The 17222-nt window shown below is 45.8% G+C and overlaps 6 protein-coding genes across 6 annotated transcripts; 4 read left to right on the top strand and 2 right to left on the bottom strand.

Moving 5' to 3' along the window:
• Positions 1-594: 594 nt before the first annotated feature.
• On the top strand, positions 595-2547 carry TRV_04762 (uncharacterized protein; the record flags this gene model as incomplete). The annotated part of the gene is made up of 1 exon (XM_003021101.1): positions 595-2547. One exon carries the CDS (start codon positions 595-597, stop codon positions 2545-2547), a length of 1953 nt encoding a protein of 650 aa, XP_003021147.1.
• A 526-nt stretch (positions 2548-3073) lies between these two features.
• On the top strand, positions 3074-3948 carry TRV_04763 (uncharacterized protein; the record flags this gene model as incomplete). The annotated part of the gene is made up of 3 exons (XM_003021102.1): positions 3074-3089; positions 3206-3589; positions 3623-3948. 3 exons carry the CDS (start codon positions 3074-3076, stop codon positions 3946-3948), a joined length of 726 nt encoding a protein of 241 aa, XP_003021148.1.
• Positions 3949-5951: 2003 nt separating this feature from the next.
• Positions 5952-8908, bottom strand: TRV_04764 (uncharacterized protein; the record flags this gene model as incomplete). The annotated part of the gene is made up of 2 exons (XM_003021103.1): positions 5952-8562; positions 8697-8908. 2 exons carry the CDS (start codon positions 8906-8908, stop codon positions 5952-5954), a joined length of 2823 nt encoding a protein of 940 aa, XP_003021149.1.
• Positions 8909-10822: 1914 nt separating this feature from the next.
• Positions 10823-12578, top strand: TRV_04765 (transcription factor Rap1, putative; the record flags this gene model as incomplete). Its single annotated transcript, XM_003021104.1, has 4 exons — positions 10823-10963; positions 11038-11122; positions 11252-11494; positions 11548-12578. The coding sequence occupies 4 exons, from the start codon at positions 10823-10825 to the stop codon at positions 12576-12578; spliced, it is 1500 nt and encodes a 499-aa protein (XP_003021150.1).
• Positions 12579-13246: 668 nt separating this feature from the next.
• Positions 13247-14136, bottom strand: TRV_04766 (uncharacterized protein; the record flags this gene model as incomplete). The annotated part of the gene is made up of 4 exons (XM_003021105.1): positions 13247-13604; positions 13667-13786; positions 13919-14075; positions 14130-14136. The coding sequence occupies 4 exons, from the start codon at positions 14134-14136 to the stop codon at positions 13247-13249; spliced, it is 642 nt and encodes a 213-aa protein (XP_003021151.1).
• Positions 14137-15136: 1000 nt separating this feature from the next.
• Positions 15137-16888, top strand: TRV_04767 (uncharacterized protein; the record flags this gene model as incomplete). The annotated part of the gene is made up of 6 exons (XM_003021106.1): positions 15137-15426; positions 15501-16149; positions 16221-16362; positions 16461-16601; positions 16668-16756; positions 16844-16888. The coding sequence occupies 6 exons, from the start codon at positions 15137-15139 to the stop codon at positions 16886-16888; spliced, it is 1356 nt and encodes a 451-aa protein (XP_003021152.1).
• Between the last annotated feature and the right edge of the window lie 334 nt (positions 16889-17222).

Here is a 17222-nt window from a genome sequence, read left to right on the forward strand (position 1 = left end):
ACTAGTTAAGGAGAATAAGAGGGCCTAGATATTCTCGGAAGTCATGAATAATAAGGCTGAGCGACTTGAGCAAACGTCCACCTTAGACACCCCTCAATTAGGACGTCATGTAAGGGAGGTACCCCGAGATTAGATTAGATTAGATCGTGATTGGAAGTGCCTCGGTAGCTCGGGCGGCCCCACTCAGATGCCCCCGCCCGCCGCACTGTTGCTGGATTAATTATATTCCGTATTACTAATCAACAGTAACGCCGCCGGGCTGGCTGCCCCCCCAGAGGTGCCCACGACCTTCACTTCCTAGGTACCTAATTACAAATCAACCCATGGCTTCGGCTTCGCTCTGAAGCAAAATGGGACACGACGACAATGTTTCAAATACTTCAACATAATATGCCGAATCCTCTCTCCTGGTAGGCATGCTTAGTGAAGCTCGTAGATGAAATCAGGGCGAGCACGATATCCAAACACCACTGCGCTGACCGCTCCCTATATATACCCCCCTGGATACACTGCCACGACGTTAATCTAACGATCAAAGTAGCATATTATCCACAGCTTTTCCGGATATACAAGCTCGTTCCTAATATTTACATCATGGCTTTTGTACTAGCCGGAGAGGTGCAGTGGCATGAAGGAGAGAAGAAGATGCATGAACTGATGCACGTTCCGTACGAGGAGAACCCAACAGCAGCTTTCTTGAGCCCTGGAGCAGCTGCACTAGTCCAAAAATGCCCTCTGCTTGCAGTGGGGACACTGGATAAACAAGGCCGTCCATGGAGTACAGTATGGGGTGGCCAGGCTGGATTCGTTGGTCCAGTTGCTCAATCCATCATCGGAATAAGAAATGTTATCGACGGAACCCATGATCCTGTCGCAGAAACACTACTTGGCGGCGAATTGGCTGGCACCATTGTCAAGGAACCCCCGCCAGGAAGATTGATGTCCGCATTGCCTATTGACATGGAGAATAGGAGACGTGTTAAGTTGATGGGACGGATGGTGGCAGGCTCTATGGAAGAAGAATCCCAAGAAGGCCCTGGAAACAGTAGCATAAACGATACCACCCTAGGGAAGTCTGCCCAAGTACAGTTAGTTATGAAAGTTGAAGGAAGCTTAGGTGAGATAACTATTTCATCTCTAGCCCCATATATCCCATGCCCGAAATCTACTGACCTTCGCCTAGGAAATTGTCCCAAATATATTAATAAGAAACGTATCACACAAGCACTACCACATCCCAAACTAATATCAAATTCGCCTCATCTCCCCCAGGAGGCTCTTGATCTTCTTGGTCGAATAGATACCCTTTTTGTAGCCAGTTCCCATGGAAATGACTCTATGGACTCCAATATCCGTGGAGGCCCACCAGGCTTTGTTCGGGTGCTCTCCAATGATAGCACGGGCGCCGTCATAGTATACCCAGAATATTCAGGGAATCGTTTATACCAGACTCTAGGCAACCTCCAAACAACACCCCTTGCAGGTTATGCGTTTCCGGATTTTGAATTAGGACACATTCTATATATCACGGGAAAAACGGAGGTTCTGGTAGGAAAAGATGCAGCGAAGATACTTCCCAGATCAAACCTTGCCGTCAGAGTTAGTGTCACTGCTGCCAGATACGTAGAAAATGGCCTTTCATTTCGTGGGGAGGCAATGCAGCGGTCCCCTTATAATCCAGAAGTGCGGTATCTAGCTTCTGAGAAGCCAGCTCCCGGCAGCCAACTCCCCGATAATGAGGAGATGCGAGTCATCTTGGTTAAAAAGGATGTGATCACCCCTACAATTAATCGATTCAAATTCAAGGCATCTGACCCGTCCGCTGTTCTCAAATGGATACCAGGGCAGTATGCTACTGTTTCGTTCCGAGACGAACTAGACATGGGATACAGCCACATGAGAGATGACGACCCCACAAGTATCAATGATGACTATATTCGCACTTTCACAGTGTCATCACATCCTGGGCGCAATCTTGCCAAAAACGAATTTGAGATCACCGTCAGGAGAAAGGGAAGTGCCACTAGCCACCTATTCAGAGCCAGCGAAAGAAGTGGGTTGGAGCTATCGCTTCGTGGGTTTGATGGGAGTTTTCGATTCGAGTGCTCTGGATCAAACCGGAGCGTTGATCATGAAAGTTGCCCTCTTCCCTTCATTGCCGGTGGGATAGGAATCACACCCCTCCTAGCGCAGCTCCCGGATATTGATATGTCCCGACTAAAGCTTTTATGGTCGGTGTCAATGAAAGATGTTGGACTTGTACATGACGTTTTTGAACAATACTCTAACCTTCCAAACGCCACTACCGTGTTTCTTACTTCCGGCTCCCCCGCTATTGAAAATGATATGAATGAAGATGATAAGAAGACGCTTATCTCGGTGACCTCTTCAGGGGCGAAAATAGAGCGACGCCGCTTGATAAAGGAAGATCTTTCTGCTGTGCCTGATGCAGGCGTCTGGTATATCTGTGCTGGCACCGAGCTAAAGACGGCTGCTACTAACTGGCTAACAGGGAAGAAGCTTATCTATGAGGACTTCAACTATTAAAATCCAGATTATGTTGCAGATATGGCAGTCACGAAATTCATTATACAAAATTGAACTTGAGATATTCCATCATGTCTGCACCCTTAAGTCCAGCTATTTATATCTTAGAGCCATCACTTGCAAGTACATAACTAATAACTAATTACATCCAAATACTAAACCTCCTAACACTAACTAACGTATTAAAGATGCAGATAGTGTTGACTTGATCTTCTTTTCTTCCCGCCATATCCATATTCACTGTAGACATACCGAGCGCTTTGGCAGTTTCCCTTAGCTATTGGTTAACAAATAGTTAACTATCCGCTTAACTAGTTAGTTAGTTAACTAGCGCCGCTCGATGACGCCAAAAGCGCTGCCTGGCGGGCCAGGGTCTCCGATAAATTTCAAACATCGTCCACTCCCGCAAGCTCGGCGCAACACTACAACCAACTGCTTACAGAGCTCGATCAATAGTTAACCAGAGGAGCCATACCGCCCTACCCCCTTCGCTATACATACGTCTGCTCTCTGGTCTCTACTTACAATGGCTTCCTACGAAGGTATGTCTGGATAGAGCGCTCGCGGGGTGGATACTTCATCCTCCCGAGCTTGCCTGAACCTCTCTCAGAGCTTAATATACGATTGCTCACTCAGTGGAAACTAATAATTGTCATAGTCGAGCACCCCACAACTGGCGATAATAGCTCCTCTACCAATAACTCCCGGCTAACCAGCTCTCGTCGCTCGGCTCGTCCTGACCTGTCTACATTCTTCGCCACACTCAATGAAATCAGTCCTAACCAAGGCAGTGAAAGGACACGACCCTATGCAGTGCCGGTACCAGGCGATGTGAGCGCTGCATTTAGGTCTCTTGCAGAGGCATTCGATGTTATGAGACGCAGCGGGGATAATGCGCCGCTACCAGTTTATGACGGGCGAGACCCTGAAATGCCCGACGCTGGGCAAGGACAATTGATAGAAGAGATGATTCGGGCCCTGCTGCAGGACGCAGAAGCTCCTCCGCGAGAAGTAGAAGGTGTATCAGAGGAGTTTTGCGATAGTACGTGTGACCCTTTTGCCCGATTGTGAATAGCTACTCACCATCTGCTCTTCATAGTGCTTGACCGTGTTCCCAAGACGAGGCTAAAGGAGTCCCAAATATGTCCAATATGCAATAACCCATTTTTAGAAGATTCGCATCCTTTAGTTGTCAGGCTCCCCTGTCATACATCGCATATTTTTGACTTGGAATGTGTACGCCCTTGGCTCCGACTTAGAGGAACATGCCCTCTTGACAGGACAGATTTTGGAAAGAAGGAGCGCCAAAAGGAACAAGAGAGGTTGGAAAGGCTCATGAAAAAGTCTGGCGGGATTGATGATGATGACGAGGAGGGGGAGTGGGATGGAATGTATGCATAAGGGCTTGGATTTACTAGGCAAAGGGAGGATTATTACACTCAACATTTGATCGATATGATACCTTTTAGTCTCCTTTCCAGGGGCACATTTTGTTTACACCTCTTTGCATTTCCCTTTGACTTACCCACCCATACATACCCTCTCTTCCAGAAAATGCTGCTCCTTAGATACTCCTATGATATCAACGGTGTACGGGACGCTTCTACCTATTCGTTCTAGCCCGACTCTGGCTTTCAAATACACTTCTTTGAACGAAATTGAGAGGCCGTGGCTAGATTGTGATTGCATACTAGCTAGAGCCTCACTCTATGGCTTTTCATACCCGTTTCATTTTATACCCCCATTCTGGTTAATTAACGGAATTCTCCTGCCTGCCCACATAAGCGCGACAGTTTCCTCGCCGCAGTAAATACTGCTATGCAATCCACCTAGCCAGCCCCCTGACAGACAATTGAAAGCTCAGGAGTCGATAGATACGTGGATCACCCAGTAAAATGTCCTACAGCAATCTTGAAGACCTCGATCCAGAAACTGCAAGATTAATTATTCAGCTTCAACTTGACGACTTACAAGAAATCAAGGGCCAGTCAAAAGGCAAAGCTCGCGAAGAAGAATTAGCTGACCCCGATTTAATGGATCATTAGAGCTTCATGGCGATGAGCTCACTAAATCAGCAAATATATCCAGAGACACCTCGATAACAAGGAGTATTGCAACTGCGATTTACAGTAACCAAGAAGCCCTACGTGAATTTCTCAAATCCGAGAGTCGAGCATACCAGGACCGCCAGCTAGCGTGCCATCTGGGCGAAACGAATATCCTCTCCAAAGAGCTTACAGCTTTGAAAAACCCGCCCTGGAAAGGCCTCCCCGCCAGTGACGTGTGAATCCTCGCCTTCACAACCTACCAGATATCAAACAACCGGGCGTCGAAACACTTGGATGTGGAATATGCTCCAAAATTATCCATATCTTTGAATCTGCGCGTCTTCCCTGCAGCCATTTATGCTGCCCTAAATGTCTCCAAAAATTATTCCAGGAATCCTTATTTGGCGACGCACAGTTCCCGCCCCAATGCTGTGACGAACCCATCATATTCGAGCATGTTGCAAGATTCCTAACGCCTGGCCTGATTAAATCTTTTCTAGCCCAAAAGGCTCAATTCGAAGCAGATGATAGGACCTGCTGCTCCTCCCTTTTTTGCTCCAGAGTTATACCTCCTAAAAACATTAAAGGCAGGATTGCGGATTGCTTCATGTCCGTAGTTACTGCAATACAATCACCTGTACAGTTTGCAAATCTTATTCTCACAAAGGAGACTGCCCGGAAAATACCACAATACTCCAGGCTCTAAACCTGAGTACAAAGATTACACGCCTGCAATGCTAACTCTGTAGCAATATAGTTGAGTTGACCCCTGGGAAGAATCATATAACGCGAGAACCCCCACTATCCCTATTCCGTTTTCCCTCGCTAATAGAATGTTTTTCTTTTTTTGTCCTCAACTGTCCCTACACTGCCTAGTCTTTGCAATATTATGATGTCAAATGAGAGAGTTATCTGTCCCTTTGAATACTGAAACGAAAACTAGCTTATATGAGGGAAAATTGACTTGGCTGCCAACCAATTTTGATAAGTACAGTCACTTGAGAAATGACGGTAACGAAACGAACCGATAAGTCTCCTATCCATGATAATAAGTGATGAAGGCATACACTGGAAACAACCCCCCATGCATCAACAGATGCGATTGATATTGGCCAATTGCCTATGACACTTGTTTAAAGTGTTAAAAAAAAATTATTACACTTGCACCTGATTGGATTCTATTCTAGCCAGGTAACCCTTCTCGAGCGAATTCAATTTCTAGGCGCTGTCCCGCATATTCAAATAAACCCGTGGAGGGTCTGGTTTGATTAGAATGATGATGACCACAATGTAAAGCAAGGTTTGTTTCGGAGGTCTGGAACCTGGTCAACGGAAAAATATCCAGCTCCTCCAATTCTAGCTACCCTGTGGTGGAGGCGGAGGGCCATTGACCTCTTTTGTACGAAGCGAAAGTTTTCCTGTCTGGCCCAAAACTGCTTCATACCCGCTCTTCTCTAGTATCTTGGAATCATCCTGAACCACCTCTCGGGCCTCTAGCTGCTCCACTAGCTTTTGATTTTCCCGGTTTCCTTCAAGCAAAAACTTCAAACACATGACAGCATGTTCTTTGATGTATGGATTATGAGCATCGAAGGCAGTACAGGATAGGATAGTCTCAATCCCACTATATTTTCGAATTTGATTCTGGACCTGAGGACATTTCCAAACCAGAGAGGAGAGCACCAATATAACCAGTTTCTTTAGGTTACGCCATTCAAATTCAGCTGGGTCTTCGTTGCCAATTGGTGGCGAAGGTACCCTAGACTCTGGGCCAACGGTGACATTATCGACCGGCTCGGAATCATTTGGATCATATGGCCGTTCAACTGCTACCGGGGCAACGACTGCACCGTCACTTTCGGAGGGAGAAGCCTCGCTGGACTGGTTTTGCTGGGGAGTCCTTGGAGCTGCCGCCGCGACTGCTTGGGTCAGTGAACTGAGAGATCCCTTAGGAATGCTAGCTTCCAACTCTTTGATCAAAGTCACCAAATCGTATACAATCTCCCACTGGACGAGGAGGTTCTTCCATTCGGTATTTTCCGTCAGAACCGCAAAGAATTCAAGAAATTGGTAAACTCCTTCATACACTCGCTCCATGTCCCACAAATTTAGTGGGAAATCTTCAGGAAGGGCATGTCCAGCTCGAATTTGTCCCTGAAGATAGATCAAAGCGCATGTCTCCGGAATTATATTTCCACGGAAGATAGTGAAAATATAGCGCACCGTCAGAACATCAACTTTAGTGACAGTAATAGAACTTCTCCCGGTTGGGCTTTCCGCCGTAGATGCAATGTTTGGCGGTGAGTATTTCGACCGGAAAATGTGGGTGAGAATTTTTATCACGACAGCTTGCGCAGGGGATATAATATCCTTGGCCTGTCCGAAATCAGAATAGGCGTGGGACATGAGTCCATTGTTCAGGACGGCTTCCATAATCTGAACCATCATTTTGAAGTAAAGCTCGTCGTCGGGGAGATCCCATGCAGCAATAAATATTAGGAGCTCTCTAAGCAGATTCCGCCCAGTTTCTTGGGCAAGCAAAATATGACAACGAACAGCTTGCATGTTTTTAGATCCCGTTTTAGGACCACCTTTGGGTCCAAAACTGTCCACAATTCCAGCCTGGATTAACATTGGTAGAGCTTCAATTTCAGCAGGCCCTAACACCAAGGGAATATCGGTCAATAGGCCGCGCTGCTGGTCTCCTGGGCGTCCCCTATAATCATCATCGTCGTCCTCCTCGTCTTCTTCTTCCTCAACGCTACCATCCGCTACTGCTTCCAAGCTTCGTGAATCATCATCAGCAACACCAGTACGCTCCATACCATCATAGTGATGCTCGCCCTCTGTAAGGACAGGTGAGGTTTCTTGTAAGCGCGTCATTAGTTCATCTTTAGCTTCTTGGAGAGTTTCAGCTGCAGACTGTGCTGAACGCGTCATAATTCGGTCCTCCGGGGTTACTGGAGCATCAACTGCAGATATAACACCATATTCATCAAGATTCGGGAAATCTGTCCAGCATGTGCGTGGGAAGCCTGCCGTAGCGCTTCTGTCGATGCTTAAAATAGGCTTTTTGCGCGTAGGCTCTTCCTCAACTCGAGATGGACCTGCTTGACGGTCGTTCAAGTCCGCCCAGCCGTCCACTTTTGCGCCTAGGATGGCAGTGAGAGCCGCCCGAATTTCCTTGACACGCTCGGGGTCTTTACCCATCTGCTGGATCTCCTTCAAATTTCGACCAAGGAGCTTTTCCATATGGTCCTTGATATTAGCTAATAGTAGCATAGCAGCCTCTTCTTTTATGGTGGCAGGCTCCCTTGGGAAAGATGAAATAGTCTCTAATAATAAGTCCTCGGCAGTTTGGTCATAAAGTGTCCTAAGCGGCGGATTAACAAGTCGCTCCCCGGCTCTAACAATCGGGGCAAGTCCTTGAGCAGCATTGTTTGATTGATCCAGAGGTTCCATATGGGTAATAATGCTAGATTCACCATTTTGGTGGTAGCCGAACAGATCCAGCCAGAGAACGAGCTTTCGGTGTTCATTGTGCATGATGAAATTATGGAGAAACTGAAGGCACGTAATCAATAGCCGTTTATAGAGGCTGACAACCTTTTGCCATCTCTCTTCATTTCTCGCGTTGCTTTCTCCGTCATATCCTCTGGCAGTCACTCTAACGCAAGTATCAATCAGCATCAAAATCTTCTGATCAAATCCCTTTTCTGCAGCTATATTTTGCGCCTTTTTGGTTGTTGCAAGTAGGTTCCGAGCAATTGTACAGAGGTCATTCAATCGTTCAATGTCCTTTACGAGGGGAAAGTAGTTATACGCAATCAGGTTTGATGAGGAGCCGTCATAGTTTGCAGATGTCGGATTCTTCCACGCAAAAGATTGCGATTCCAATACCGGGATAGCTTTGGTGAGCACATCAGTAAGCCCCTGCCATATCGCAGGTGAGAATCCTAGATTTTGTCTGCAAAGCAGGTAAAAATTAGCTCAGAATTTATACTCGTGGGGTAACGATTTTCTTTCTCCCTCTCTCCTCTCAAGAAGACGAGATTTAACAGAAAACGGTGTGCCAACAACTATGGGGGAAACATATCCTACCTTACGTCACTTTCCTGGTGGCTTTTGTACAGTATTTGCTTGCCCGCAAGTAGCATGTGTTCCAGTCTCTTATCATCAATCATCCCACGAGTTTCGTAATGGCTCAAAGTTCCAATTAATACCACCTTCAGCAGAAGCTCTGGAGCGGTACATTTTGGATTACTTTGCGTTCCACCGTCTTCTGTGGTTTCTTGCACCGTGGACGAAGCCATCTCTCATAAGTTGTAGCCACGAAATCCTATGTTGGCTCTTCAAGTGAGAAAACGAAATGATGGAGCTGTCCACTTGGTTTTGCGATAAGCAGCTGGAGCCCTAGCTTTCGGCATTTCAGTTTTGCCGACTCCGTCTTTTTTTTTTTTTTTTTTTTCATTTTATTGGATATTGGAAACAATTGGTGATACATGAATAAAAGAACTTGAAGATAGCAACTATCTAATTTATTCTAATAATGGATAAGCACGACTCTATTATCGCTTTGAAATAGAATCCCAAAGGTTCCCTAAGAACCCCAAATCATATATATTTACTATTTCCTTGAGACTTTGTACCTGTGTCCACCTTGTGTCAATCGGGGCATCGTATCTGGCAGGCTGTTTTATTGAGTTTCGTTCGTCAGTGAATGTATATCCTACCCTAGGCGGTTGGCCGTTGGTATATATAAGTGTCTGGTCACTTCGTTTCGGCCAGACGATATCCTCGTCTCTCGGATGTTTGTCATGTTGTGGGCGGACTTCCTTAGCCTTTGCTATATATGCAAAGCCATCACTAATATCGTCACGCCATTCTCCCCACTTACTACTTTCATTTGTAGTCATCCCAGACCATATAAGATAAATATGGTAAAGAAACATTGCTGAAGATAAAGGGGCGCAAAGTAGTGACAATAAAGTAATGGCGCCGATTCGAAGATCATCCGTAAGGGCCAAAAGCCAAAGGTCTAAGAGCACCATCATGGGCATATCTGTGCTCCAATGTCGGGTAGTGGTAGGGCTAACAGCCCGCTGTAACGCCCCATCCATAATAGAATATCCAAGAAATGAACCATAAAAAAGGAGCACTGATGTAAATAAGAGCAGCCCTAGGAAGTAATGATAGTTGTTCCGGCCCACACAGGTGCGCAACCATACGCAATGATGATCGTGCCGCGCAACACAAGACTTGCAGAGGCTGCAATGCTTGCTGCGGGCAGGTTTCAAGTGATGACATGTTCTACATGTCATGTTCGGGTGAAATATCATATTATCATAAGGGTATTCATGTAGATATTTCGAGTGATTCTCAGGGGTAATGGCGGAATTTGAGTTGACACTGAGATAGAGAAATGCGTAAGGCAAAACAACGACGACAGGGACCATAAATTTGTGGATAGTATTCAGTCTTGCCCACGCGGCCGGTATGAAAGTAGCCTCAGAGATAACGAGCAAGCCGACAAAGAAGATCTTTTTTCAGTTAACCGTCAGAATGCATTGGCAAAACCGTCAGAAAGAGAGGTACTACATACCAAAACCAACGGATGGTTTTCGTTCATGAGATAATTGCCCGTCCTTCCACAGCAACTTAGTAACCTTCCTCCCAATAAATATCCATCTGCGTTTCGGACGTATCTAGGAATGTGTATCCAGACAAAACGATATATATAACCGACTGGGGTTTTTCTGCTGAACTTTAGTAGCTGTCATACCAAGAATATAACGAGGAAAGGCATATAATTTTACCTAAAAGCTGGAATTCGGCCAAACAGAGTGATGAAGACGAGCAGCGAGAGAGCTAGGATAGCCCCGACGATTTCCTTCAAAATCCCCATTTCCACACACCTTGCCCAGGGACACCAAATGCCCACGAAGAGGCGATCAAGACCTGCCCCCAGGTCCTTACAGACCTCCCTCAAGTTTAATTCTAGAAGGTGACTGGCATCTGCTTCTGCCTGGTTAACCTTAAACCCTTTATTTCTTTGTCGCCTTGCTGGAGAACGGCCGGGGGCGCTTATCTTCACGTGACCACGTGGCGCTTTCAGGCGCGCCTGCCCTTGACGACCGCGAAGCTCAACGTTCTGAATCTCGCAAGACTCCAACATCAATTCCAACATCAATACAGCTTCCGATATAACGATCGCGTTGGTATTCCAAATGGATGGATCAAGTGCCCACCCCCCTGGTAATGACGCCGACACTCTCCAGCCTAGCTCGCCCCCTTTGCTGTTTAAAGATATGAAGTTTTGGTTATCTATGACTGTTCCTCAGCGGACTCATATGAGACGTCAAATTGAAGTGAGTTACGGATAATTAACTTTCGACTTTTTCAAGCCGTAATGTGACTGTTTGTTTATACTAATTTCACCTAGGCACACGGTGGGCGAGTAGTGATCCTGGAAAAGGATGCTGATATCCTTCTCGTTGATCATCTAAAAAGGAGAACAAACCCGGCACGTCAGTGAGCTGCCTCATACACCCTATATCCGCTCGAGTACTGATAACTGATACCCAGCAGTTACTCGTATCAGTTTGTGGAGCGTTCAATTCGTCAAAGAGTACTCCAAGAACCAGGTGAATTTTTAGTTGGAGCTCCTCGTGGAAGTGTCCGGCAGCCTACCATCGGTCCAGCAAAACGGTATAGGAACCCGTTTACTGCAGAAGATGATAAAACTCTATACGATTGGATGGAAAGATACAAACTGGCTGGTGGGGCAGTTTCTGGAAATAAGATATATCAACAATTAGAACAACAGGTACCCAAAGCCATTTTCATCTATGAGAGAGAACAAATTCTAAACTTTCCATTTAGCATCCGAACCATACATGGCAAGCATGGCGTGACCGATATATAAAAAAGGTTAGTTACCTTCCACGGCCAGGTCCATTTACCAAAGCGGACAGAGATGTCCTCCTTGAAAATGCGGAAGATATCTTGCAAGTTTCGCCAGATGCAGAAGATGAGATGTGGTCGGAATTTGCCAAAAATGAAGTATGTCCCCGTTACCACGTTAGTGCCCCTTGGTTTCCTAACATGGCGGTGTTTCAGAGTAGACATTCAGCAACAGAATGGAAAAACTACTTTCATACATATGTTCGTCCGATCCATGAGTCAAAATTGAGGAAAAAGCGGCAAGCAATGCCCAGGTACAGCAGTATATCCGATACCACAAAAGGATCACGAGGATATACAAGCGCGATAGATAGCAGGCAAACAGGCGGAAGAGGCAGTGACGCACAGATCCCTCAAGCAAAGAGAAGGCGTACCCTGCCCGACTGCTTCGTCTCCAGTGATGTCAATCATACCGGTGCAGATAGCAGGAAAGACAGCAGCGTAGAACTAGAGTCCACCCTATCTCGCAGCTTCTCTATAGGGTTCTCTAAATCACCAGTTACATTAAGGGAAGAGTCACATAGGCAGCACATGAACTCCAAGCAACAAGAAATACCCCCTCAAAGTGTCGTCCAAAATCCAAGGCAAAGCCCGCATTTAGTCGCGGAAGGTACACATAACATCAACGCCGAACAATATAATGTCGAAGATGAAGCCGAAAAGGTTGCAGAATGGATTAGATCTCGAGTATCACGCAGCCGGGGTGTGTTATCTGAAGAGCAAGTTAAAATGGCTCTCCGCTGTACATCCCTGGATCGTATCCTTGCTGATGAAGTGCTCAAATATTTTCAAGCTGGGAAGGGTATTCCCCTCGACATGAAAGGGGTATGGAGTGAAGAGGACGATGCTGCACTTCAAGGGGTAGATCCCCGAAACATCGCGCGCATTGAACAGAAGCATGGAAGAGAAGAATTTGATGTTCGATTTGAATACCTGACGGATTTGAGTGAAGCGCTTTATGGAGAACGGCATTGGACATTTCAAGCATATCAAACATACACAACCTCACGAGATAGTTAACAATCTTGGTAAACTGTGCTTCACCGTCGTCAACATAAACTTTCTTATGAATCGTAGAAAATATGCAATTTATCGAATAAGTGTAATCCAGGCTAACGCACCGTAATACTCCAAGTGTACAAGTTAATGGGCATAAAGAGGATGAAATGTAAGAGAAACAACAGACGATAATGCTAGTAAAACAAGACAGCTAACTGTTCGTCGCTGCCTAGCCAGCTAAATAAGCCGGTGTTAGAGTTAAAGGGGGAAGGGGCGTTACAAAATGGTGAGCACAGATATCTAGGCACTCAGGTAACCAGTGGGAGAGAAAGGATTCTAGTCGTCCAGGCTTGAAACGTGTAACAGAGGCTGGCGATGGAAGGTGGAAGACCATAACAATTGGATCCTACATCCGCAGCTCACAAAATAGGTCTTATGAATAATATCGAGGTCGGTACAGGTCATGGTGTTGATGCCTATTAATAGTTAATGTTGACCCTCCAGCGTGCCATGACCAACCACAAAATAATATTAGATTCATACTTCTTTAAATACCCTACAGAAGGCAGTCAGCTCTCAAACCTCACTACTAATGCAATTAGGAAATAACTTACAGGTGTTGTTCATAGAATTTAAGCATCTATTCGAAAAGGTTAGCATTGTGATCTCTTAGATTAGATATTTGACCATCATACCATCTGAGGGCAGCGTTCGTAGCAAGTCTGAATTGGGGCTCTCGACTTCCTTCCATTTTTCCATTCCAAATAGACAACAAGCCCATCACCATCGGGGTCACGTAAAACTGTGCTAATGTAGCTCAGCTCTTTCTCCCAGCCACCTGCAGGAGGTGCCCAATCCGTATCTTCAGGGGAAGCTTCCTGGTCCGGCGTTCCAACTTTGATAGAGCTGGGCTTCCTGCCTCTCTTTGTTGGTTTGTCTGGTGTAGATGATGCTTTATCCGCTAGCGATTTCCGTTTCTTTGTGGGCTTTTCGGGTCGACCGCCAATCTTCTTAAAGTATTCTTCGAGGGTCTCTTGCGCTCCGTCACTATTAACTCAGTTTAGTGATTGGGCAGACAATTTCAGAAAGAAAAGTGAGGTAGCTAGTACAGCAAGTTCTCCTCTGGTTCTACAGTCATGTCCGAAGGGTCATCGTATCCTTTCCACTTCACTTCGAATTGGAGCTTTCCCTGTTCAATTCGCAATGTTAAACGCATGATCAGAAGAGCACTGCGGCGCCTGAGGGTAATTGCCGGACCTTCTTGTCAAAGCTATGCCCTACAACTCGCTCCACGACATATCTATCCACCCATTAGCCATTGCCGCGCAACAAAAAGGTAGCCAGGTGATTGCGTTACTTACACGTCCTCGTCACCATCTTCAGCTTCGTCATCTTCGTCATCTTCACTGTTCTGGTCGTCTTTCTCATCATCCTTTACGGGTTCGGCTCCCTCGTCCTCCTTGCTGTGGAAAGGAATAGCTTCGCCGACGGACTCCTCGTCACTAGATTCAATATGTGCTTCAAGCTGTCAGTAACCCGGATATGGAGAAGCATAAAAGCAACAGTACTCACGAGGCATGCCGACGACTTCTGCGAGATGAGACGAACAGCCAAGTAGCTAATAAATGACAGGCGCAGTTTCAGCAACTAAAAGCCAACCAGGATAAAGTGATATCAAGCTTGCGCCGGCATTTGAAAACTGGCAAACTGCAAAGTTCCATCCAGACGTTGTCGCGAAATCGCGTCTTGTTTGAGAGCAGTATTGCGCTAGTCCGCCTTGGGAAATCACCTCCCACCAGGATGACTAAGCCTTCACAGCGCCTATTTTTGAATTTAATTATTGTCAAAGCTGGGAGGCTTCAAGTTCGCGGTTAATAAGACAACAGCATACTATCGCGACCAGCTGAAGGGTGTCGACCTTGTTCTACCATTTGGGGGGCCTCGGAAAAAAGAAGAAACCTTTGTTTATAAAAATACCCAGTGGCGCAACTTCAAGATGGCTATGCGTATGTCAACTGGAACAACCACCCCCACTCCCCTCATTACAGAAGACTTACTGATGTGTTGGTATAATAGAGCTTGACATGTCCCAAGGTATTTGAGTGATTTCCTGGTGGTATTATTATCCATTATTTATCTAACCTAGACATATGAAGCCTCCGTGGTGAAGGACGAGCAGGGACGCCCGTTCATCGTTGTTCGAGAGTAGGCCGTTCCTCCCAAGTTTTGCAGCTACAAGTTCAGGTCTAACCCTGGCATTTAATTGATAGTCAGGGAAAGAAGAAAAGACAACATGGCACCGATGCAGTCAAATCTCATATTGTTGCGGCAAAGACAGTGGCCAATATCGTGAAGACCTCACTGGTAAATTGGCCTCTACCCTTTCTACAACGGCAGCAACTATGTGCTAATACGTCCTGGGGTTTTTTTTATAGGGTCCTCGGGGGTTAGATAAAATCCTAATTTCTCCAGATGGTGACATCACCATCACAAACGATGGCGCCACTATCCTTTCACAGGTCTGCGACGTTCCTTACCCACCGATTCTAAGTAGCTCTCTAACAGATACCCGGTGCTAGATGGAAATATCGAACCACGTTGCGAAATTGCTAGTTGAGCTTTCGAAATCGCAGGACGAAGAAATAGGCGACGGTACAACTGGTGTTGTCGTATTAGCCGGAGCTCTATTGGAACAGGCCGCGGATTTGATTGATAAGGGGATTCACCCGATCAGAATTGCGGACGGCTATGACCAGGCCTGTGATATTGCGGTAGCACATCTCGATAGTATCAGTGACAAAGTCGAGTTCTCACGAAATGAGCAAGAGAACCTGTTCAAGGTAGCAAAGACTTCCTTGGGCAGCAAGATGTATGCTCTCGACTATACCTTCTACTTTGCACATTTATACCCGGAGCTAATTAGCTAACGAATGGCTTTAACAGTGTATCAAAAGCGCATGACCAATTTGCAAAGATAGCAGTTGATGCTGTCCTCTCTGTCGCTGACTTAGAAAGAAAGGATGTTGACTTTGAATTAATTAAAGTTGATGGAAAAGTTGGCGGCTCCCTGGAGGACTCCCTTCTTGTCAAGGGTGTCATCGTGGACAAAGATTTTTCTCACCCTCAGATGCCTGATGAAGTGAAGGACGCAAAAATCGCTATCTTAACGTGCGCATTTGAGCCACCGAAGCCAAAGACCAAGCACAAGCTTGATATTACCAGTGTGGAGGAGTTCAAGAAGCTCCAGGCTTATGAGAAAGATAAATTTACTGAGATGATAAAGCAGCTCAAGGATATTGGTGCTAACCTTGTCATCTGCCAGTGGGGCTTTGACGACGAGGCTAACCATCTTCTCTTGCAAAACGATCTGCCCGCAGTCCGATGGGTTGGTGGCCCAGAGATCGAACTCATTGCCATTGCCACTAATGGCCGGATTGTTCCTCGATTTGAAGACCTGAGTGCTGAGAAACTTGGAACTGCTGGTGTTGTGAGAGAGATGACTTTTGGAACTACAAGGGAGAAGATGCTGGTGATCGAGGATTGCGCAAACACCAGAGCTGTCACTGTGTTTGTCCGAGGTAGCAACAAAATGGTATGCCAATATTTTTCCTGCAATCCATGTTGCATTACTCATTTTTACTAACAATCCCAAAAAATAATTAGATCATTGATGAGGCTAAACGTTCACTGCACGATGCACTTTGTGTTGTGCGAAACTTGGTTCGGGATAACCGTATTGTCTATGGTGGAGGTGCTGCAGAAATTGCCTGCTCCCTCGCTGTAGAGGAAGCTGCCTCAAAGGTCTGTTTGTCCCATTGTCATATATAATTTATCGACCATATTCATCTAACGTATGTCCGAAGACCCCTGGCCTTGAGCAATACGCGATGCGAGCGTTCGCAGATGCATTGGATGCTATTCCATTAGCACTAGCTGAAAATTCAGGATGGAGTCCAATTGAAACCCTAGCCTCTATCAAATCGAAACAAGTTAAGGAGAAAAACAGCAGGCTAGGCGTGGATTGCATGCAGACTGGAAGCAATGGTAGGTTTATATAATGAGCATATCTATCGAATAACGGCGGCTTTCTAATACTTTCTTCTATCTTAGACATGAGAGACCACTTTGTCATTGACCCTCTAATCGGCAAACGTGAACAGTTACTCCTTGCTACTCAGCTCTGCCGTCTCGTTCTCAAGGTACCTAATATCCATTTTCAAGGGCTCCTTTTTCCTTTACTGCCCTGAGAACTATACATCTTACTCGGAGCTAACCCGGCCTCATAGGTGAACAACGTCATTATTGCTGGTGAAGACAACGATGAGTTCTAAATCCTGTCTTACCCTCTCTCAACTAAGCAAGATTCGTCCGGAGTGGTGTGTAATTAGATGGGTCGGTAAGCTGGTTTCCCTCAGTTTTTGATCGGAGAAATTTCTCCTTTCTTCTCACTTAATAGAAACTGATATTCACGTATCGCTCATCTGCAACCCTGCAGGATTCCAATATGTGATACCAAAATAAATCTATGTGAATAGACAAAAGTGAAATAAAACAAACTTGATCATATTTCTCCCCCCACGCTCAGTTGAGGTTTATGCAGAAGAGGCCAGAACAAAAACTTTTCCATGAGTCTAAATTGTTTATACCAGCTGATACTGACTCTCA

This window comes from Trichophyton verrucosum, assembly GCF_000151505.1.
Source record: "Trichophyton verrucosum HKI 0517 chromosome Unknown contig00366_1.f1.exp, whole genome shotgun sequence".
Lineage (NCBI taxonomy): Eukaryota > Fungi > Ascomycota > Eurotiomycetes > Onygenales > Arthrodermataceae > Trichophyton > Trichophyton verrucosum.